The sequence below is a fragment of the Equus quagga genome, chromosome 7 (genome assembly GCF_021613505.1).
Source record: "Equus quagga isolate Etosha38 chromosome 7, UCLA_HA_Equagga_1.0, whole genome shotgun sequence".
Classification (NCBI taxonomy): domain Eukaryota; kingdom Metazoa; phylum Chordata; class Mammalia; order Perissodactyla; family Equidae; genus Equus; species Equus quagga.
In genome coordinates, this window is record NC_060273.1 from 69108392 (window position 1) to 69132736 (window position 24345).

Below are 24345 nucleotides of genomic sequence, written 5' to 3' on the forward strand. Positions count from 1 at the left end.
GCTTTGAATGCCAAGCTAACACAGGTCTTGAGTACCAGGACATTGTCCCCAAGGATGTGGAGAGTCATTCAACTTTATAACCAGAGTGAGGCTGGTATGTTTCCAGCAGGGATTGGAGTAGTTTAAGCCCGCGTAGTCGGGTAGGCTAGGGTAAAGACAGACTGAAGAACCCCAAATTGATCCCTCTCTGGGACGTGGAGATGTCCACCTGCAGTCGTTATGCACCAGGCTGTGATCATCTTCCCGCCTCATTCTCCAGGAGACCATTGACGGACTGACCTCCCAGCTGGAGGCCTTCCAGGCCAAGATGAAGAGAGTAGAGGAGTCCATTCTGAGCCGAGACTATAAGAAGCACATCCAGGTAGGTGGCAGTACATCTGGGGGTCTTTCCTTCTTGAACCTCCAAGGAGGTTAGGGTCTGGGCAACAGGAAAGGCCAGGCCCTCTTCAACGACAGGGTTCAGACCTGATACTCTTACCGGCCTAGAAGAAACAGGGTCCCCATGTCACTGAGGGGGAAAGAAGGCTCAGAGAGAGGCATATGGGATAGTAAAGTGCTCAGGCTCTGGGTTCAGAGAGAAGTAGGTGCAAAGAGCAAACCTACCACTGGGCACATGTGACTTAACCTGTCTGAACCACTGTGTCCTTGCCTGTGATGGCACTAGCACATGCCTCAAGAGCTGTTATTAGGGTAGAATGAGATAAAGCATATTAAGAACTCACCATGGGCCAAGAGAGGGAGGTGACTTGTGTAAGTCAAACTGTGAGCTGGAGGCAGAAAGGGGAGGAGGGAGGTAGCCCATGCCCCTCCGCCTGCTGTTCTGATGAGGTCACTCTATGTCCCTGCCTAGGATCATGGGAGCCCCAGCCAGTTCTGGGAGCAGGAGCTGGAGAGCTTGCATTTTGTCATCGAGATGAAGAACGAGCGTATTCATGAGCTAGACAAGCGGCTGATCCTCATGGAAACAGTGGTATGTGGGTGGAGGCGGCTGGGGGATGCAACCTCCGTGCTCTGCTTTCCGGGCATTTCTTCTGTAATATGTGCAGAGGGAAGGTACTTTGAGAAGGCTGCAGCTTGGTCCACACCAGCTTTGACCTGCCACCCATGCTGGCCCTTGAGACCAGCCTGTGGCCTGTCTGGGTCAAGTCGTGGCCCCTTCTCATCTGGGTCCTGTGCTTTTCTTGACTACTCCTTATGCTGTAACTTGGGTGATACTGGGGCAGGAAGCCTGGCTAATCAGAGGGGCTGGCAGATGTCACATGTCAGGCAGGGGCTGAGGAAGGAGGCAAGGCTAAAAAATCAGACAGATGTGGGACGCCAGAGTCAGCAAGGACAGGCCTGGGGAGTGGTGGGCATTGAGGACACAGGTGGCTTGGTCCCCAGGAGAAGGGAGGCCTTGGGAACCCTAGGGCTAAATCCAAACAGATTACGTTGCTCTGGAAGAAATCTCCCTGGCCTCGTGGTCACCACACGACCTGTGTTTTAATCAGACCATCTTAGATGTTCCCTATAAATTTTGTTCAGCCGTTTTTGTGGAATAGCGTAACAGACATTTAATTTTATTTATAGAGATTATATCTTCCGCCTTTTGGAGAACCAAAAATATCCTTTCTCTTATGAACTGAGGGAGATATTAAACGGTAGTGGTTATATTCTTTTTTTAACGTTCTCATGTGGCAAAATTAAAAATTGGCAGCCCTATGTTCACTCCTTAGTTGTATTTTTTAAAGCAATCTTATTGCTTCATGAAATGTAGCATCTGGTCTTGAATGAATCAGCGTTTTCAGTGACCACAGATAAGAGGGAGGTGATGGCACGCATTGTGCCACATGAATTTGGTGGCTTTTTGAGCTCCTTCTGGTTTGTTACAGAAAGAAAAAAACCTGATGTTGGAGGAGAAGATCACCACCCTGCAACAGGAGAATGAGGACCTCCACGTCCGGGGCCGCAATCAGATGGTTGTGTCAAGGTAGCTGTCCAGGCCCCCCCCCCCCCCCCCCCCCTGTTCCCCCCCCCCCCCCCCATTTTTGCCAAAATCTCCATTTGGGAGAGCCTCAGAGAAGCCTGGGGGGTGGATTGACACTTGGGCCCCGGCCTGTCTGGGGAACGTTGCTCCTCTTTCCTTGGGAGTCAGCAATCCGAAGGGACCAGCTCTGCCCAGAAACCTGTCTCAAGGCCCTGATTAGCATCTGTTTGTCCCTGTCCTGCCTGAATGGGCCTTATGGGAAAGCCCAGTCCAGGAAGAAGGAACAGGAAACTTACAGTTCAAGAGGCCTAACAAATGAATAAATGTTCACGAATGAATGAATCGGTTCTGAGGGCTTGGTAAATGAGAGCTAAGATCATGTGTCAGATATAATTTATTGAATACATATTATCTCATCTCATCTTTATAATTACTCAAAGAGCTGGATCCTATTATTATCATTCCCATTTTATGAGTTTACAAAATTCAGAAGAAATGGAAATTTGGCAAGAGTGAATAACTTGTCCAGGGTTAACACAGCTAAGTGGTAGAGCATATTTGAACCCAGAACCATCTGCCCATGTGGGCCACACTCTTTGGTCCATAGACTGAACTGCCTCTGGGGTACAGGCAAATGATGGGTGAGGGGGACCCTAGGGCAGGCGGGTGGGCCATCTGAGGAAGCCTTCCTAGGAGAATGGGTCAGTCCCTGCCGTCGCTGGAGGCCCCAGGAGGCTGTCCCCAATAGGCAACCCTGGGCTGTGTCTGCATCCACAGGCAGCTCTCGGAGGACCTGCTTCTCGCCCGCGAGGCCCTGGAGAAGGAGTCTCAGTTACGGCGACAGCTCCAGCAGGAGAAGGAGGAGCTGCTGTACCGGGTCCTTGGGGCTGATGCCTCCCCCACCTTCCCCCTGGCCTCTGTCACCCCCACAGAGGTCTCCTTCCTTGCCACATAGGCTCAGGGTCGAGGCCCACTGTGATTGATGCCTGTGGTCAAGCTCCCTCTCGAGGACTTTCCAGAGAAGACGCAGGAGCCTCTCCTTTACCCAGGAGGGGACGAGGGCAGGAGTGAGATGGGGAGCCAGGGTGTGTGCCCACTGAGCCCTGGGGGCTCAGGCCGCGTAGAATCACCCAGGGGGCTTTGGAGGCCCCCAGAAGCGCCTTCCCTTGAGTTGGCCCAGGGAACAAGCAAGAGGAGTCCTTTCCTCCCTCCCCCTTCCCTCCATCCAATTGGGGAAGTGTTGAGGCTTTTCCCAGGGGCAGCCTGTGCCACTTTGGCCATCTGACAAAGAGGGGACAATCCCCTGGTCCTAATTTGTCAGCTGTGCTGCCAACTCACCAGCTGACTCATCAACTTCCCTAGATGTTCCCACTTCTGCCCTGGCCTTCTCTCTGCCTCAGTTTACCGCTCCTCTAAAATGGTTGGGGGAACTGAACACTTGGTCATTTCAGGGTCCCATTCTAGGATTGCCTGAAGGTCAGAGTAGGGGCTGGGGGACAAGGGAGGAAGTGGGCCAAACCCTGTGAATCAAACTGGGAAAGGTAACGGGGTCACTGGAAGCCCTTGGAGCTGGCAGTGCCAGGGAGCCCACCCAGCCAAGGCAGGGGCTGGGCAGGCCGTTGGGCATGCCCCTGCTGCCCATCCCAGAGTCTGGTCAGTCCAGGGGTGACGGCCAGAGCTGCTCCTCCTTGACCAGACAGGGCTCACTCTCCAGCTCTCCTGATCCCTCAGTCTCCGTGCCACCTCGTGGGTCTGAGTACTCACCAGCCAGAGCTGGACCATCATCCCTGTGCAGACGAGGAAACCCAGGTGGGAGGACGACCCGCAGAGCCAGGACTAGGACCTCATCTGTCATCCAGGTCTCATCTTGCCCTGTTTTTCCTTTCTCCCAGGCTCTGGGAAGGTCAGACCTGTGACTTAGTCTTTTCCTCCTCCCTCTACCTGCCCCCCACCCACTTCCAGTCTCTCTTACTCCTGCTCTCCACCTTAATTCCTTTTACCACCCCTGACCGTGGCCCATAGAGCCCGGCCCTCAGCTTCCGCATCAGTGCAAAGGGGTGGCTAGAGGAAGGCACCTCAGCAGGCCTGTCCAGCCCTGACTGTCCGTGGATTTAAGATTGTTCTCAGGAAGCTTTGGGTCAGCAGGAGACTATAATAGTAACCGCCCCACCCCCAGACCACCAACGCTCCCCATCACCCCCCCACTCTGCACCCCACCCCTGCACAGAGCATTTTAATGCAGTGCTGTCACCTACACCGCCCTCCCCTGATCTGCATAAGATCCTTGAAACAGGGTCTTATCCCTCTTTAGCTAAGATCAAAGGGCCTTGTCTGAGGTCCCCCAGCTGCAGGCCCTGGACCTGCACTCAGGAAGTCAGTCATAGAACCGAGGTTTCCTCCGTCATCCCAGACTGCCCTCTTCATTCCCCCGAGTCCAGGTCTGGTCCTCATCCATTCCTAGTTCTAGGAGTTCAGATGTGACTCTGACTCTCTGGCCCGGGGCAAACAGGTTATCCAGGAGCCCTGGGGACAGCTCTGGAGTGAAGTGCACATGTCCTTCTTCATGCAACTTTTCCCAAAGCCTGTCTGGGACACACTGGTTCATTGAACATTAATAAGCATGACCAAGAAAAGAATCAGTGGGCAAGTGATTTGGGAAATTCTAGGTTCAGTCATGTTAAACAGATCTGCAAAATGCAGGCCTTCTCAGAAGCTTTAATAAGCTCATGTGCGCTGCAAATCCCCAAGAAGGAAGCAAAGCGTCCAGCAATTCCTAAACTTCTTTGACCAAGTTTCTACCCCAACTGGAGCCCTTGAAGCTGCAGAATGCACTTTAGAAGGCATTGTTTTAATTGAGAGGGGCCAGGCTGGAGAAGGGGCAATGGGGAGTGGGGTTTCCCTCGTGTAGCCTGTGGTGGATATGAGGAGATAAACTGTGGTCACAGCCCCACCCTGGGGCAGACAAGACACGGAAACTAAAATTAACACGCGGTATCCTATTTACTTGGCCTCCGAGTTTTCCTGGGAGAGGGAGCACCTGGGTCCTCACTGAGGATCTCCACTCGGGGCAGGGATCCTGGAGGAATAAGTCCTGGGACCTAGGTGACTCACCAGCGGTTCTGGGCTCCCTACTCATGTACCGGCACCCAGTGCCCTGGCTTTTCCTGGACTCGGAGTGGGGCCTGGGGTTGGAGTGAAGGCTGGCTTGGAGGTCAGAGCCTGGAGTGAGGCTGTGAGGTTGAAGCAAGGAGTGAAAGCAGTGATGGGCTGGCAGAGTGTGAGGGGTGAAGGGGAAGGCTCTTTCTGCTCTGTGGGGCACGCCCTTAGCATCAAGGTTCACACAGTCACCTACCCTTGTTTCCGCCCACTGCTGGCACACGCAGATGCCTGCAGCCAGGGAAGGAGCCAAGAAGGGGGAAGAGAGACATGAGGGCTTGGGGTTAAGTAGACACAGGTGGTGGTGGTGCCCCTGCCCCAAAGGTTGGTGGCCCTGCAGGTGCAGACACTCTCGTCCCAGGCCCGGGCCTCTTCCACCTGCAAGGTGCTCCCTGCCTTCCGCTGCACCTGGCCCTCCCAATGCCTCATGTCGGCCCTCATTGACATAGAGGGGTTTGCCCAGCTGCAGGGACAAAAAATAACTGTCCCTCTGCTGCGCCAGGTGCCATCTTGGACTCAGTCACCACCAGGCAGGTAAGAGGCACCGTGTATCCCTTCAGGGAGAGGGGAAGTGACTTGCCCAGGGTCACACCTCCGTGTCAGAGCACCTGAAAGGCCAGCGTCTTTGTGGAAGACGTGCAGCTTCTCAAGTCCCTGGGGAGAAGCGGGTGTCTCCTGCCCTGCTCAAGGAGATGCAAGAGGTCACCCAGCCCGGAGCAGCACCTCTAGTGCGGGTTGTGGGGCCCTCCAGTTCTGTGGGGATGTTAACGGGTGCTCCCTCCCCGAAGGAGGAGAAAGTGGGATTCCGTTACCAAAATTGTTTGGGAAACACTGTCAAGCAAAGTTAAACTGGGGAAACTCAGACCACTGAGTCTGTCACGTGTGCATGTGCATTTTGAATCTCCAAGGCAGGTGATGGTTATAAGGAGCAGTGTTTTCCTAAGAACACTTTTTTTTAGTGGGAGGGGGTGGTATTCTACCACTCCAAGGAACGTTTGAGGAAATGCTGGTGTAGCGAAGTCAGCGTCTCCCAAGCACCTGCATGTTCTTTTCCCTTTCTGGGGTCTAAATTTCCACCTTTGATAAGTGGGAGAATGATTCCCACTCTTTCTCCCTCCTGAGGCCTCACCATCATCATGTCTTTGCTGAGCCCAGCCCTTCCTCCAAGGCTCATGTCAAATTCTAGCTCTTCCAGGAAGCCCTTTTAAGAATTCCTAAAGTCGTCAGTGTTGGTAGCCTACTATTTGGCACAGCTGCTCTCCAGATGTTTGAGGGTTAAGGGGTAAGTTCTTTGAGAGGAAAGAACATCACTATGACCACCTCTCCAGTGACACCTTGGAAAGGTCTGGGCCTGAAGGAGATGCCTGGGAAACAGTTGCTAATGCATTTGCCCCATCTCCCATCACACACACCCCCAACCATAGGGCCTGAGCACTTGCCCAAGGCCCATTTAGGCCAGTCTGGTCTCAGCTTGAATGTCACCTTTGACCCCTCTATCATAAGCAGACCCTATCCCGTGGCCCTGTTTTATTGCAATGCAGCACCTATTCTTTAGATGATCATATTTGTTCATTTCCTGCTTCCTCTTCCCCATTTAGTCTGTAAACTTGCAGAAAGCAGAATCCATCTCTCTTTTGACTCATCATTGTAGTCTCAGCACCTGGTACAGTGTCTGGCATGTGGTGGGTGCTCAATAATTATTGTTGCATAAATTAACAAAGATCAAGTTATACATTTTTATACAGTAACCTGAGAAATTGCTCTATCTGACAAAGGAGGAAACTGAGGAACAGAAAAGGGAAGTGACTGCCCAAAGCCACTTGGAGAAGCAGTGTGGGGTTGTGACTAGAGTCCAGGTTCATCAGATTCCCAGTCAAGCAGTGGTTCCACTCTGCCATGATCGCGCCTGGTCCTCATCCTCATCCTTCACTCCCACATCCCTGCCCCAACCCAACACCACCACATACACACATACACGCAGCCTCCTCTCACCCTCTGCTTACCTTCTGCCCTGGATATTCCCAACTGAAGTCCACAGCAATCTCTGGCTCACCCAGAACTGTGCAGGTCACATTGAAATTCTCTCCCATTTGAACTGATATTGCTGAAGTTTGGATGGTGGGTTTGGAGGAGGAAGATGGGTCTGCCATGAAGAAGAAGGGAGAGAAATGGAGACAAACGTTGAATTGATTGTTCAAATGGTTGAATGGAATGAATGGGTGGACTGGTTGAATTGATAGGGGATGAATGGTTGAGGTGGTTGAATTGATAGAGGAGGTGTGAATGGGTATAATGAATTAATAGAGGGTGGGTGGATAATGGAACAGCTTATCTGATGAAGGATGGGTGAATGGAATGATTTGATGGAAGATTGTTGAATGGAATGGTTGATTCAATGGAGGATTATTGAATGAAATGGTTGGTTTGATGGAGGATCGTTGAATGGAATGGTTGATTTGATGGAGGATTGTTGAATGGAATGGTTGATTTGATGGAGGAGGGACAAATGGAATAGTTTGACTTAAGTGAGAATCTGTAGATAGATAGAACAGTTGAACCAATGCAGGCTAGCTTGATGGCTGGTTGGCTGGCTATCTGGACAAGATGAGTGAATACATGGAGTGTTGTTGAAAGCTTGTTTAGAGCTCCATAATCCACAGAACCCAACCCTGAAATTCTCAACAGAGGATCTATCCCCATATCCTCCCCTTCCTTACCCACCCAGAACCCTAGGCTCACACACAGTTAATGTAGATCAGCACATACATGGCAGAGATTTGTCTCCTGATGCCTAGGCTGGCCAAGCAGAAGGAGCCAGCCAAGGAAGCTTGGGACCAGTGGATGGTGAAGCCCTTCTCCTCATCAAAGGAGATGTCCATCCCATCCACTGGGACCTCCTCAAGGAGGAACTCCCTGTGCAGTGTCACCTGGACCAGAGAGTTGCTCACCTGGCTGGGAAGCAGGACTGGCTGATGGCTGCACAGCTGCACCACCTCATAATAATCCTCTGTGGGGACAAAGAGTTCCTCTGGGTCTGGGAAGGAGGGAGAGAGAATGAACTTGGGACAGATTTCTTGCTTCCTGATGCTCTACCACCACCCATGAGCATGAGGTCCCTTGTGGGGACTTGAAATCCCAGTTTTCCTGCCCATCTCCATTCTCTTTCCTCTCTCTAAGGGGTCCTTGACTGAGGGCTGAAGACCAACCTGCTAGTTCCAGCTTTGTCATTAGTTTGCTGTGCGTCTTAAATCTTTTTCCCTCTCTGATCTTTAGTATCTTCATTTGTACAATGAGGGGGTTCAGACTGCTTGGTCTCAAAGAGCCCTTCTAGATGAAAAATATTACAGGAAGCGTGAACTAGCAGTAGAGATTTCTGGTTTGATTCCAGTCCAGACACCCACTAGCTGTGGGATCTTAAATCACTTTCTTCCTCTGAGCCTTGGTTCTTATAAGTCAAGCAGGAGCAATAATCCCGTTCTGGCCTCCTTCACAGAGCTGATAAGAAGCAAATGATACTGGAGATGAGGCGCCAGGCCTGTGGGAGGCAAACCTTCTTCAAACTCCTTCAAAGGACTTTTAGCAACACAATCTCAGGTCAGATTCTTGGGTGCACAATGGTGCTGTGAGTAGGAATTATCTGGGGGCCGGCTTTCCAGAACAGCGCTGTCCCGGAGAACTTTCTGTAACGATGGAAATGTTTTGTAACTGTGTTATGCAATAGGCAACCACTAGCCACCTGTGGCTATAGGGCACTTCAAATGTAGCTCGGGCGACTGAGGAACGGACTCTTAAACTTTCTTTAATTTTAACTAATTTAGATTTAAATAGCCACATCCGTTGAGTGGCTTCTGTATTGGGTGAAGAGGCTCTAGAGTCGAGACAAATGCAATGGTTAACTTTGGCTGAACATGAGAAGCATCCGAGGTGCTTTTAAAATACCCAGCTTCTGGGCACCACCCCCAGACGAGGTAGATCAGACCCTTACTCGGGGTTGGTCTCAGGGGACCCTAATGTGCAGCCAGAGTTGAGAGGCACTGGCTACCGGTTCCCAGATCTTCCTGAAGACGGGCATCACCTGCAGGACTTATTGGCATTCCAGGTTTCCACACTCTATCCAGACTTAATGGGCGTGGGGGCCAAGAATCTGTGTCGTTAACAGGCTCCCCGGGGACACAGATAGGGTCAATAACCTGTCCGCTGGTCAGTCATTACTGTTATGGTTGGATTTGAGTGAGGGAGACACTGCTGAGTCTCGAAGGGTTATCTATTTCCTCCGTTGGACAAAATTGGACTCTGTGACTCCTCAATTCCACATGGAACTAGCCATAGAACCCCAGAATGGCACAAGAAGGATCTTGGAGAACCCCTAGCGCAATCCCCTAATTTAACAGGTGGGTCTAAGGGGACAGACTTAAGACGGTTATGTTTGGAGGACTTTCCTGTCCGAGGTTCTTGGAGAAGCTGGCTCTAGGGCGCCTGTGAAGATGGTCTTTCTTGAGCCTCGCCTTCTGCGCACGCGCCGTCCTGGCAGCGCCGAGCCCAGCGTCTGTATTTCCCTGTATTCCGGCCGTGGTGTTGACCAGCTGCCGCTGACTGTGCCGGCTGAAGTGCTTGATTTTGAAAGACAGTCGTGGGGGCGGGGCCGGCAGGAGACAGGGGTGGCCCGAGACGCCTGGTGGGCAGCGTTTGTTCGGGGGACAGTCCTCCTCCCCAAATTTCGTCACCCCATCCACCCAGTCTTTCGCCCTTGCCCCTACTGGCGGTTCAGTATTTGTATTGGCCCCACCCACATTTTCTGATTGGCTCACTGGCTTCAGGCGCAGTTTCTAATTGGTCCATCCACTCCCCATTGACCTTACCCACGTGTTGCAAATGGAATCCCCCAAATTCCTTTGCCCTCCTTGGCTCCTTCCTGGTGTCCCTTTGTCCAGGCCAGCAAACGTCCTCTAAGCACCTCACCGCCAAAGGAGGCAGAGCCCCAAGAAGTCTCATTTTAAGACGCTGAGTTGAAAGAGGGTGGACAAATGTCCCGAACCCAGTCTTCCATCCCAGCCTCCTCCAGATTCTCTTCTGGACTGGGTTGGGTAATGCTGGCGGGGTCAACTTTGCCTTGATTTCTAGCTTTCCTATGATGGTGTCCCTGAGGGAAGGGTGGTCTCCAGCCTGACATCCAAGCACAGACGGGTGGGACTGTCAGCCTCCTTCGCCTTACCACTGCCGCCTTTCTGCCTACAGGCGCTGTTTGCTGGCCCCAGAATTGACATCTCAGGATTGTGGGAAGTCTTGTCTCCCGTTCTGTTAAACACTATGCATCTGACGGGTCTTGTGAGCCCATTTTACTGTTTCTTTTAGGTGCCTGTAGTTGTAGTAACGGGATGCCCAGTGTGGGTTCTGAGCCGTTTTAACCCCTATAAAAACAGTTATCCAAGTGCTTGTAAACCGCTGCCCGACATCCTCCGACCCACCCCTGGCCCCATTCCGACAGTCATGCGAGTTCCTCCACTCGATTCCCCAGGCGTCCCTGGCCCTCCTCTTCTCCGTACGCAGGCACCCTCCAGCGGACCACCTTCCCCTCGCGGTGCAGCTCCCGGGGTTCCCCGGCAGTGCAGGCTCAGCGAGTCTCCCACCTTCCAGAAACGGGCCCTCCCTAACACCAGGGCCAGGGTGGAGGGGCTGCGGCCTCCACGGGCGTCTTGATCTGCAGGAACTTCTGGTTCTGGTCTAATGTGGGCTTTCTCCTACTTGGGGCTCCGGGGAGCTTCACCTCACCGGGGCTGGCTGCTTTGAGGCCCCTCTTCTTCTGAGGCTTTGGGGTTCTGCCACACTCCTGGGTTTCAGCTGCCGAGAAGACAGGGTGCTCTGGGGTCACCAGCCTTCACCATTCACCTCAAATTCTATCCTTCCCTCGCCCCAGCTGGTGACAGAGCTCTGTTACCATTTATGCTTGTTACTACTACACAAGTAATTCTTATTAGAGAAAAATGATAAAATACAGACAAACCAAAAAAAGGATTAAATTTGCCCCAAGACTTAACCATCCAGAGATAACTACCATGGATATTTGAAGTATATCTTCCCAAGACTTTTTAATGTAAATGTTTTAAATAAATATTTTGTTAAAAAAGAAAATGGAACAATATGCTACATATTTTTAATAGTCTGCATTTTCACTTAGTAATATGTTGAGATTATCATTCCATGTCAACAAACACATGTGCACCAACATTTTTAGTGACTTGCATGGTATTTCGTGATAGGGATGTATCATGATTTATTTCTTCATTGTTGGGTATTTGAGTTTTTCACATTCTTAGGCAAACGATTTTGGAATAATCATCTTGTGCATGTATCATTAATCAGATTGCTTATTTAGAATAAATTCCTTAGAGGTGGAATTGCCATTGGGCTATGGAAGGGACCAAATACATTTTCTTATCCAAGTTGTCACCAATATTGCCAAACCCTCTGGAGCATGCTCCAAAAAAGGTCACTTAATCCCCAGTTAGGTATGCTTAGTGATGGGGAACCTGACACTTAATTATACCAATAGCTACCGCTGATGCAGCCTACAGTGTTTCTGGAATAGTATTAGCCCCTTCATATACATTTTCTTATTTCGTCTTCTTCATGACTGCAAAGTAAATATTATTCTGATTTTACAGATGAGGAACTTGGGGCTCACAGAGGCTGACCTTCCCAAGGTCCTCTGCCAAGGACCAGGAGACCTGGAACTCACACCCAGGTCAGCCTGACTCCAGAGCCCACGGTAATTCCACCAGCAGCCCATCTCAGGGCCGAATGGCTCTGACTGCTAGAAAGTCCTTTCAGGTGTTGACCCAGTATCTTCAACTTTTACCACTGACCTAATTTTTCTTCGCTGTGGAAGAAGCAGCAGAATCATTCCATGTGCCTGCCTGCGACCCCAGCCCCCAATCTCCTCTTTGTACAGAGACGGTTGTACGATTTGCACCAAGTCCTGAGGCTCTTTCTTTTCCTTCCTAATAGTTCCCTGATTCATCCTTTTCTCTCTGTCCCCACTGATAACACCACTCAGTCCATGCCCTGATCAGATCACATCCAGATTATCACTGTAGTTGTCAACTGGTCTTCTTACCTCTAATCTGTTGTACACACAACATCACATACATCTTCTTAAACCACCATGTTACAAAAGCCCTGGGTCACCCCATCATTGGTGGGGCTGTCAGGGGCCAATCAGGGCCAGGGAGCTGGAACAGCATGTGGACAGCAGTAATAGAAAAAGTTTAGCAAGTGTCCTTTTTATGGTGCCAAACCACCATCACGAACACACACAGGTACCCAAAGGACAAAAACAAAACAAAACAGCAAAAGAAAGAAAGGATCCAAACCACCACTTTCACACCTGAGTCCTCTGGTTTTTATAATTGTTAAGAAAAAAACTACACTCCTGTGTTTCTTCTTTACTCTCACACTCCTACCACACTCACACTTCCAACACCAAATGTGGGGGGGGGGGGGGGGGGTGTTGCCCACACCAAGCAATTGTCTGTGACACCAGCTGGGTGTCCTACAATTTAACTCAATTCTGACACTACCTACCTGGAGAGAGCATCAGACCCACAGCTTAAGACTGCCCCACCTACTTTCACATGCCAACCTCAAGTCCCAGGTTGTCACCTGTGCTTCTGACCAACTGGCTATAAATCAGGGTCCCCATGATCCCTTCCTGGGGTTTGATAATTTGTTAGCATGGTTCACAGAACTCAGGGAAACACTTAGACTTGCCAATTCATTATAAAAGGATATGATAAAGGACACAGATGAACATCCAGATGGAAGAGATACACAAGGGCAAGGTATGTGGAAGGGGTGTGGAGATTCCATGCCCTCTCCACGTGCCCCACTCTCCCAGCACCTCCACGTGTTCACCAACCTGGAAGCTCTCCAAATCCCATACCCTTGGGATATTTATGGAGGCTTCATCGCATAGGCATGCTCCATCATTAACACTAATCTCCAGCCCCTCTCCCCTTCCCAGAGGATGGGAGGTGGGGCTGGAAGTTCCAACCTTCTAATCATGGCTTGGTCTTTCTGGTGACCAGCCCCCATCTTGAAGCTATCCAGGAGCCCACCAAGAGTCACCCCATAAGAACAAAAGACACTCCTATCACCCTGGAAATTCCAAGAGATTTAGGAGCTTTCTGTCAGAAACAGGGTCAAAGACCAAACATTAGAACAAAAGACATTCCCAGTGCTCTTATCACTTAGAAAATTATAAGGTTGTAGGAGCCCTGTGTCAGGAACTGGGGGAAGAGACAAACATATATTTTTTTCCCTTATTTTAGATAATGTAAAATGTCCCTAGTAAGGATGTCTATCTAGGGGGCCACGCCTGGCCTTGAAGGGAAAGGGTGTCACAATGGTTTGGGGAAGTTTTGGTAGTTTGAGGGAAGTTTATTCTGAATTTCTTACATGGGGAGAGCACTTAACAGTTCACAGAGAATTCTCCCACACAGATTCTGGTTTCATCCCTGCCACAACCCCAAAAGAACACCCAGCAGGCATTACTACCCCTTTTAAAGGTTGAGAAACTAAGCCTCAAAGAGAACAGCTGCGTTCAACATACTAACTAGGTGACCTGGAACACTGAAGTCTAACGTCTAACAACAAATATTTTCTGAGGAGGTATCTAGGCCACTGCAGTGGTGAACCCGAGGGAGCCGATGGAACAGGGACTGTAGAGCCAGTGGTGCTGGGGTTGGTATTTTTGCTCCCCTACAAACCAGCTGTGTGACCTTGGCCAAGTCATTTAACTTCCCTGAGCCCCATTTTCTTAATTTAGGAAATGGGAACAAGAACACCTGCCTTGCAGGACTGTTGTGCGTGTGAAATGAGATGAGGTGCGTGCAGCACTGAGCGCAGGGCCTGGCATAGACTAGAAGCTCAATAAATAGTTGTCATCACGAGTAGGAGGTTAGTTTCCTATTGTGGCTGTAACAAATTGCCACAAACTTAGGGACTTGAAACGACACAAGTTCATTCTCTTACAGTTCTGGAGGTCAGAAGTCTGAAATAGGCCTCACTGGGCTAAAATCAAGGTGTCGGGGCTGTACTCCTTCTGGAGGCTTTTGGAAAATCTGTTTCCTTGTCTTTTCCAGCTTCTAGAGGCTGCCCATATTCCTTGGCTTATGGCCCCATTTCTCCATCGTCAGAGTCAGCCATGTTGGACCACCTCTCTGGTTCTCTTGTCTGAGTCCCTCTTCCGCTTTCAAGGACCCTTGTGATTACATTGGGCCCACTTGAATGAAGAATCTAGAATACTCTCCCTATTTTAAGGTCAGTTGATTAGCAACTTTAACTCCATCTGCAGGCTTAACTCCTCTTTGCCATGTAAGGGTCTGGGGATCAGGATGCGGACATCTTTAGGAGCACGTTATTCTGCTGACCACAAATAATATAATCTTAAAAATCCAAATATAAAGCTAATGTTTTGATAGCCAAACTTCCATGGATAGAGGCCTTGAAGCAGAAGCAAGCCAATCAGAGGGCAAAATGAGAGAGCGGCCAGGAGTTTTTGCTGGTTCTTTGATTGCCCTAATTGAGAGGCTGTTGTCAGAGCAGGTGGCTGGAGGAAGACTGGATTCTGGGTCTGGAATCTTATTCGGGTCTTCCTGTTTGGTCTGGACTTGAAATCCCACCAAGGGCAGGGTTAGAGTGGCTCCCAGAGCTGGGGCTGAGCCGGCGGGGTTCTGACGGGGCCCACACAAGCCCTGATGGTGGGGTGGCCACACACACATCTTCATTAGCAGAGGTTCCACCACCCAGGATGAGTGGCAGCCCGCCGTGGGGGAAGGGGCTCCGTGAAACCATCACAAGACGTCCACAGCTTTGGAGCTCCTGCATTTTCCAAGCCAACGAGTCACCTAGGCAAACTTAAGGAAGACATCAAGTTTGACTTCGGGGTCTGAGGATGATGGTGATGATCCTAACTAAAAAGTACTGGGCACCCAGGCGCTGTGCAAAGTGCTCTCCATGAATTACTTCATTCAACACTCACAAGACCTTACCAGGAAGCTCTCACTGGTGTCCCCAGTTTACAGATGAGGAAACCAAGTGTCATATAAGTTCTGTAGTTTGCCCAAGGTCACCAAATAGGAGAGATCCTCATGTTACCTCTTGCTGTCTCTGGGTCTCAGTTTTCACATCTCCAAATGAAGAAGTTGGACTAAACCAGAGATTTTCAAGTTTAGAAACAAACCAATCCGTAGATAGATTGTAGATAGCAGAACCCTTTCTTGAAATGTTGAAAGGCCAATGTTAAAAACAATAACAACAGAGGGGCCCACCTGGTGGTGCAGTGGTTTAAGCTCGCACGTTCTGCTTCGGTGATCCGGGGTGCAGACATGGCACTGCTTGTCAAGCCATGCTGTGGTAGGCATCTCACATATAAAGTAGAGGAAGATGGGCATGGATGTTAGCTCAGGGCCAGTCTTCCTCAGCAAAAAGAGGAGGATTGGCAGCAGATGTTACCTCAGGGCTAATCTTCCTCAAAAAAAAAAAAATAATAATAATAATAGGGTTGTTCTGGTTGAAGGAGGGGCTGGAAACCCACCCATCCAGCCTCTCAATTACTACCCAACCCCACACACACACACTCTCCCCCTCACCCCAAGGCAGGCAGTTAGAGCAATGGAATTAATTCCTCAGAACATAGTTTTTAAATCCCTGGACCAGAGGGGCTCTCAAGGGTCTTTCTCAGCGCCCATGTTCTAAATGTCTGAGATCACGTCGCCTCCAGTATCCCCCATCCTCCGACTCCTCTCCTTCAAGTAAACCCTCCAATCTCAACCATCAGCCCTTTGCTAAACTGCCGCCTCCTCACCAGGAAGGTGCCTGCCCTTCCCCTTCCATCAGAGGCTCCCTAAGGAGCGTGTGACAGCACCAAGCGGCAAGATTGCCGATGTCCAGGCAGCATCTGGAAGAGAAGTGTGGGACGACACCCCCTCTCCAGTGCTGTTCTAAGACAGCCCCACCCTCTTCCTGGGACGGTTGGAAGCAGAGGGACGGAGGCAGTGTCTCACTGGGGCCTCGGGATCTCCCGGGGATCTGTCTACTAGCGAGTCCTGGGCCAGAATCCTTCAGGCTGTGCCCCTGGGGGAGCCTGAAAACGGTTGATCTTTGTGAGCAGAATCATAGACCCTTAGAGTCAAAGAACCTAGAAATAAACACTCAGACACTTAGAACAGTGTAATCTTGGTATGATGAACTCGGGGTCTCTAAAATTAGAATAATATTGCTACCGCGTATTCAGTGTTTATGTGCTAGGCTCCAGGCCAAACATTTATATACATTTAGAGACTTCATTTTATCAAGTCCTGCCAGTGAGCGGAGGAATCAGGATTTCTTCTGTCAGATTTCAGGGTCCCACGTGCTCTGAACCACCACACGAATGTAAATCACTGCTAGACCTGAAATGGTAGCCTCTGACATTCAGATCAGAGAGGCCTGTTGGGCCTGGAAAGGGCTTGGAGGATGACGCAGTCCATCCTTGTCTTTGTACAGGTGAGGATGCTGAGCTCACAGAGGCGGCAGGACCCAGGAAGGTGGCACACAGACCGTAAGTGGAGGAGCTGAGCTTAGAACTCAGCCTCCTGACACCAGGGTTCCAGGGCTCCCTCCCCTTCCCCATGCTGTCAACAGGGCATCCTGGGAAAAGCGAGGCAAGGGGGGTCTCAGGATGTCCCAGGGGAGGAAAAAGATTTGCTGAGATGAAAGGAGATGTCCATACTTGAAATGGCACAGATGAGCGGGCAACATGACAGGAAGCAGAGGGCTTGGGGGTCCACATGGAGTGACCTGGAGCTGAGACACTGATGTGGCAGCAGGGGCTGTAGGGGAGAGACTGTTGGGGCTAGCAGAGTGTGAGCAGGGAAGTGGCGGGGGACCCCTGGGAACAGGAGGGGGCCTGATTTCAAATGCAAATCAAAGTCCTAAGTCCTGGCCTCTCCAGGACTCCAAACAAAATTCCTTTCTCTGGGTTCCCCCTGCCAAGGTGAGTGGAGCTATTCAGAGCCTTGCTCAGGAAAAAACAGACCTGCAGCTGGCAGAGGAGGGTCCCCAAGAACAGACAGGCGGAGCTGGCCGGTGGCTGGAGGGGCCACTGAGGTTCACAGTAGGGACGTGAAGAAGGCCCAGGAATAGGAGTGGTTGAGGGCCAGATAGCTGAGTGTGGCCGAGAGGGACAGGCGTGAACCAGACTTAGAGCAGAGTCTGGCTGCTGCCCCTGGGCCAAATCTGCTGGCCCGTGACTAAGAGTGGTTTCAACATTTTTAAATGGTTAAAAAAAAATTTGGTGACAAATGAAAATTACATGAAATTCAAATTTCAGTGTCCACCAATAAAGTTGTATTGGAAAACGGCTACACTCATTCTCGTCTGTACCGTTTAGGGCTGCTTTTGCACGAGGGCAGCAGAATGGAGTCATGGCAGAGACACGCGGCCCACAGAGCCGAAACGATGTACTGTCTGGCCCTTCACAGAAAATGTTTGTCAAGGGGCCAGCCCAGTGGCACAGCAGTTAGGTTCGCACGTTCCACTTCTCGGTGGCCTGGGGTTTGCCGGTTCGGATCCTGGGTGCGGACATGGCACCACTTGGCGAAAGCCAAGCTGTGGGAGGTGTCCCACATATAAAGCAGAGGAAGATGGGCATGGATGTTAGCTCAGGGCCAGACTTCTTCAGCAAAAAAGAGGAAGATTGGCAGTCGTTAGCTCAGTGCTAATCTTCCTCAAAAAAAAAAAGAAAAGAAAAAGTTTGTCAAACTTTCCTCTAAAGGATAGTATTTACACAAAATAATTTTACTTAAGTAAATAATATGTAACTAAAATCCATTCTCCAAAAAGAAAATTACAGATGCAGCTAAGTTCCCTTTGACCAGCCCTTCCACCCATACATGGCCCCTCCCCTTTCCTCAGAGGTTATTGCCTTGGTGTATGTTCCTCCAGACTTTTTCTGCATTTACATACACATACGTGTATCCATCGAAACATTCAGGATTGTTTCATAAGTTCTTTTTTTTTCTGTAGGTGGTTTTGCACTATACATATTTTTCTTAAACTTACTTTTTTTTTTTTTTTTGCTGGGGAAGATTTGCCCTGAGGTAACATCTATTGCCAATCTTCTCCCCACCCCCAACCCCCACCCCACCGCCCAGCCCCAGTACATAGCTGTGTATTCTAGTTTAAGTCCTAGTTCTTCTATGTGAGCCACCGTTACAGCATGGCTACTGACAGACCAGTGGTGTGGTTCTGTGAGCAGGAACCGAACCCCCGCTGCAGAAGCAGAGGGCGCCAAACTTTAACTGCTATCCGGGCTGAGTCAACTTGCTTTTTTTTTTTTTAACTCAACAATGTGCCTTGGCCACCCACATAGACCTACCTATTTATATATATGTTTATATATATTCCCACCCCCCAGGAAAATTAATTTGTTTCCTTTTTTTTTTACTGAGGTCACATTGCTTTATAACATTATATAAATTTCAGTTGTCCATCATTATATTTCGACTTCTGTATAGACTACATCAAGTTCACCACCAAAAGTCTGGCTGCCATGTGTCGCCATACACATGTGCCCCTTTTCCCCTTTGGTCCTCCCCCACCCCCTCCCTTTGTAGTTCCAAAGGGCTACACAGTATTCTACTGCTTGTCTCTACCACATGTCCATTCCCTTACCAAAGGACATTTAGATTGTTTCCATTTTTGGCTATTGGAAACAATGCTGCCACAAGCAAGAACTAGCATTTCAAGGCTCAAATAGCTACATTTTCAGAAAGAAAATGTTTGTTAAATGAGAGAATGGTATTCAACACAGGTATGTCACCAGGTGTATTTTTACTCATTATGTTTGGGACCTAAGTCAATGTCACAGCGCAAAGCCCTCCAGATGTAGCCATTCGCCTCTTGCTCTCTTCCAGAGTTTTGCTGCATCATGACTACTGCTTGTAAGCTGGTAGAAACCCTCCTGGCTTCTGGTTGAAACAAGATTCCCTCTGTATAGATTCAGGAGTCATTGTTGGAAAGAGAAGGGTAGTGCAGTGGGGTGGGAAGCAGCAGAAAACAGGGAACTTGGGAGCTTGGCGTCTGGTTCTGGCTTTGCCACTCATGTGACCTTGGGCCTCAGTTTCCCCATCTGTTCAAGGAGAGTGTTGGACACCTAGAACCCTGGCCTTCCAGGGCTTTAACATTCCAGTGACCAAGTCCTGCAAGTGAAGGGCTCTGAGAGGTCACGGTTTACCTTCCAGCTCACGGCATCGTACTCTCAAGGGAGGTGCTGGGAGCTTGGCAGGTGACCACCCTGAACCCAAGTTATAGCCAATCACTCCCCAAGGGAGAGATGTCACAAAAAGAGTATCCATGTGTCCCAGATAATGGGCGTGGGGGACCAGCCCAAAGCCCTGGAGAATGCCCCTGTGGCCTCGAGCCCAAGGTCCCGGCTCCAGACCGTGGCCTTACATATGCTCTCTGAGCACAGTGTTCCTCTCCGTCCCACAGCTCTCATCACAGTTTGTAATTTTATAAGAATTTGTGTGATTATGTCATGAATGTCCATCTCTGGCCCTCCAGGGTGTGAGCTCTGAAAGCTGGGACCAGGTCTGCTTTGCTCACCCCTTGTCCCAGTCCATTAGCACAGTGCCTGGCATTTTGTGGGCACTAGACAAAGATTTGTTGAATAGACGAATGAGCTGCTCCAGGCTGGTTTCAATAGCAGAGACATAGCCCAGGCTTCTCTCTGATCCAAGGTATCCCAAGAGGCAAATAATGGTGGCGTGGGGGGAGGGGGGCAGGGGGTGGACAGAGGGTCGAGGCAACATCATGAAATTGGAAAGGTCACTCTCTCCCCAGATGTCAGCCCTGGGCGGGGGCGGGGGTAATGTTGGTAATAGTAGACCTTGGGAATAAACACTCTTGGAACCTGAATTGTAGAATTCATTCATTTATTTTTCATTCATCAAATATTCACTGAGTATTGACTTTACCAAGCAATAGAGATGTGGAGAAGACAGGCATTAACCAAAAGCACACAAGCAAATATCTAATTACCAATTAGGACTGTGTTATGATGGGAAAAAAACGAGATCCCAGGGGAGACAATGGGGAGGGGTGTATAAAGTGCGCTGGGGGAAGGATTAGGAAGGACTTTCTGAGGAAGTGCTATTTAAGGAGAAACCCACAAGAATAGTTAAGAGCAAATGGAATCTTTCAATAGAATTTTGAGTGAGTCATGGGATCTTGGAACCCCAGGAGAGGCTCTCACTGTTACAGAATCCTAATCTCATAGAAGCTTGAAACAAACACTCACAGACTCTTCGACAGTAAATGGAATCTTCGAATGGTAGAGGCTCAGAGGCTTCACATGCAAGGACAAAGAGAATCTTACCAGATCATTTAGTCCCATCCCCGTCTCTCTACTATTGTACAGATAGGTATAAAACTAAACCAAAGTGCGAGGTCATATACCCCAGCCGGAACTACCTCTCCTCTTCTTACTAGTAGACCAGGACTCTAGCCACTTAACAAAGAATAATCATAGTAACGGTGCCTTTCCTTCCTATACCTTTCTCTTCAGGGGTCAAGGTAAACTCTTGGCTTGACTTTGCTGGGAAGATGAGCTGCCTGGAAGGTCAGGAGCACACTCTCACGTTCAAAGAAGCCTTCTGAAGACCCAAATGTGCCGTTAAACCCAAAAGAAGTGAGTTTGTTTAAGGGATCCAGGACACAGGATGGGGTCAGGAAACCTGAGTTCCAGTCTGAGTGCAGGCACTAAACAGCCGTGGTACGCAGGCCACGTCATGGAGCCTCTGTGGGTCCCAGTTCCACGTCTTGTAGGTGGGATGACAGTGTCCAGCTCAGCTGTGAAGAGATAATGCGTGCGAACATGTTTTGCAATTTACGAAACACTTGTGATGGTTCTAAGGTTCAATGGTTTCTTTTCGACCTTGTGAGATTGTGGGTTGATTTCCTCTCACTGGAGGGCAATTTGGCAATATTTATCAAAAGACTTAAAAACCACACATTACTATTTTATGTGGAATTCAAGTTTTAGAAAACAATCTCAAAGCTATGCTGAAAAAATCAGAAACAATCTAAATGTCCAACAATAGGCAATTAGATAAGTAAGTTATACTATTACTATATAGGAGAATTTGATAGTTATCTTAAATGTTTTGAAGAAGAATATTTAATCACATGAAAAGATGTTCACAATAAATTAAGGTTTATAAAAGAGAAAATAATTTTGCAATAAGTTCCAATTTTTTTGCAAAGAAAAATGTAAGTGTGTGGCACATAAGTGTTCCATAAATGTTGCTATTATTATTATTATCGTTGTTGTGTCATATAATAAAAGAATGACGAGTTAATATAGTGTTAATGTAGTCTATCTCTGGATTGTAGGATTATGGCTTTAAATTTTTTTCATCTTTTGAGTATCTATAATAAACTTATTTTTACAATAAGAGAAATAAGCAATAAAAATCATGAGAAAAATGGTTCTTGATTTTTAAGCCTGTCTCTTCTTTGTATGCTGCTTCTCCATCTCTCCACCCTCCTGCCCAAAACTGTCTTCATGTTGCTGAGACCCATAGCAGAAAATAATCTGCTTCATGCCAAGTGGTTAGAAATGCCTTACGTTCGCTCCTATAGAGAGAAGCAATCGTTAACTCTTAGGGAGGAATGCCAGGCACTGTGACAGGCGTTAAGGGGAGTTGTCGTGGAAGAAGGGGGCCTTCCCAACAGTGATTTAATAGTACCACCTGGGGCTCCCTTTAGCGAACTTAAAGTGAGACCCACCCCTGGGAACGCCCAATGCTAGGCAACCACCTTTCCTGAAGGAGACGGGCAGAACTGGGACCTGCCAACAGGTGGCAGTATCCGACCACTTCCAGCTTCCCCGGAGGGCAGCCAGGAGGTCTTGAACTTCTCTCCTCTAAGGTCAGAGAAACTACAGCCCAGAGAAGGGAGATGAGAAAGTCTGGAATCCCACTCCTGTGTTCTCGCCTGCATCACTGCCAGAGAGACACCACCACACTGTCCCTCTTACACTTTTGGAAGGGCCACTCCGTGGAGAAAGGGGCTTGGGACAGCATCCAGAAGATGTTTGCATCCCATGCGTGCCTCCCTCCAGGCTTTGTTTCCATCAGCCAGTGAGGCCATGTGACACATGCTTTACTTGCTATTCCACGGCCCCTGGATGTTTACGTTGTTTTCTTTTTGTGGCTAAAAAATACAGCGTTGGGCCTTAAAAGCTTTTTCTGTATTTCAAACTACTTTCTTAGGACTGATTCGCAAAAGTGAGATGATCAGCTCAAAGAGAAGGAGCAGTATATTAGCCATTTTTCTGCAGCCCAGGGAATAATGCCCTGGGCTCCTACAGTCAAGGGGACCGGGCTTTCAATCCTGCCTCAGTCACTTGAACTGACTTTGGGCAAAAGCCATAGTTTCCCTGAACTTCAGTTACCCTTATGCAAATCAAGGATATTAACAGCCCCTACACTTGTACACTAGACCCCATTCTCTCTCCAAATATTGCTCCCCTCTTTCTCTTCTCCCTCATCCACGTTTCACTCCCTGATCATTCCCATCTGCATGTAAATATGTGGCGATGTCTCCAATCTTAAACAATCCAAGAAACCAAAGCCCTCCTCTTGACCCCCATCCCCCACCAGGCAGTGCCCCACTGGCTTGCCGGCCTTTGCAGCAAACCTCCTAGAAGAAATAGTCGACCCTTGCTATCCTCAGCCCTTTCCTATCAGGCCCGTACCCGCAACACTCCACCAAGCCTGCTCTTCACAGCACGAGAAACGTTGACCTCCACTTTGCTAAATCCACGGATGGATTCTTGGGTCTGGTCCTACTTGACCTGAGAGCAGCGTTTGGCACACTGACCACTCCCTCCTCCTTAAAGCGCTTTTTTCATTTGGCTTCCAAGACACCACACTCTCCTGGATTTACCTTTCATCTCTCTACAAGCTCCTTCCCCATCACCTTTGCTGAACCCTTCTCTCCCTGACTCAGTGTGGGGGTGTTCCTGGGTTCTCTTCTCTTTTGATGACCTCATCTTTTTCTCTGGCCTTGAATGGTGTTTATATGCCTGTGACTTCCAAATTTGTGTCTCCAGCCCTGACCTCTTTTCTGAACTCCAGATTTGTCTATCCAACTGCCTCTTTGACATCTTCTCTTGGATGTCTAACAGAAATCTTAAATGAACTGGTCAAAAACTGAACTCTTGGGGCCCCACAGTAGCACGGCGGTTAAGCTCGCATGCTCCACTTTAGTGGCCCAGGGTTTGCGGGTTTAGATCCTGGGTGTGGACCTAGCGCCTCTCATCAGGCCATGCTGAGGCAGCATCCCACAGACAAAATAGCGGAAGATGCTAGCTCAGTGACAATCTTCCTCAAGCAAAATGAGGAAGATTGGCAATAGATGTTAGCTCAGGGCCAATCTTCCTCACGAAACAAACAAAGAACCCCACCAACCTGAACTCTTGATCTTTTTCCCACTTCCACCCCTAAAATTGCTCCTCCTACAATTTCACTCATCTCAGTTCATGGTAACTCCATCCTTCCAGTGGTTCAGATCCTTGAAGTCATTCTTGACTCTTCTCTTTTTTTCTCAACTTGCATCCAGTCCTTCAGGAAATCATGTTAACTCTACCTTCAAATATATCTGGTCTCTAACCACCTCAATTTATACCATTTTACACTCTGGCTGAACCATCACTATCTGTTGCCAGTATTACTGCAAAAGGCTTCTAACAGATCTTCTGTTCTACTCTCAGCCCCCAACAGTAGTCAGTATTCTCAACAGGGGGTCGGAGAGACTCTTTAAGAAATACATCATCTCCAGAAAATATATAAAGAACTCCTACAACTCAACAACAAAAGGACAAACAACCCAATCAAAAAACACGCAGAGGACTTGAATAGACATTTCTTCAAAGAAGATGTACACATGGCCAACAAACATATGAAAAGATGCTCAACATCATTAGTCTTTAGAGAAATGCAAATCAAAATCACAATGAGGTACCATTTCATACCATCTAAGACAGCATTCAAAACAAAAAACAGAAAATAGCAAGTGTTGCCTAGGATGCGGAAAACTCTCGCCCATCGCTAGTGGGAATATAAAATGGTGCAGCTGCCGTGGAAAACAGCTCAGCAGTTCCTCAAAATGTTAACTAT

The 24345-nt window shown here is 49.0% G+C and overlaps 1 protein-coding gene across 5 annotated transcripts in view; it reads left to right on the forward strand.

The window, feature by feature from the left end:
* The window catches only part of CCDC69 (coiled-coil domain containing 69), a 49461-nt gene extending 28049 nt beyond the window's left edge, over window positions 1-21412 (forward strand). The window contains exons 6-10 of one of the 5 annotated variants that reach the window (XR_006889416.1): window positions 260-361; window positions 851-970; window positions 1872-1969; window positions 16667-16721; window positions 20730-21412. Coding sequence is in view for 4 of the 5 variants with exons in the window: in XM_046667185.1 (XP_046523141.1) it covers window positions 260-361; window positions 851-970; window positions 1872-1969; window positions 2744-2921 (498 nt within the window). In the remaining variant the exon portion in view is untranslated. Of the gene's footprint in view, window positions 1-259; window positions 362-850; window positions 971-1871; window positions 1970-2134; window positions 2266-2743; window positions 4970-16666; window positions 16881-20729 lie in introns of those variants that run through there. The other 4 variants (XM_046667187.1, XM_046667188.1, XM_046667185.1 and 1 more) reach the window with 4 other exon arrangements.
* Window positions 21413-24345: the final 2933 nt, after the last annotated feature.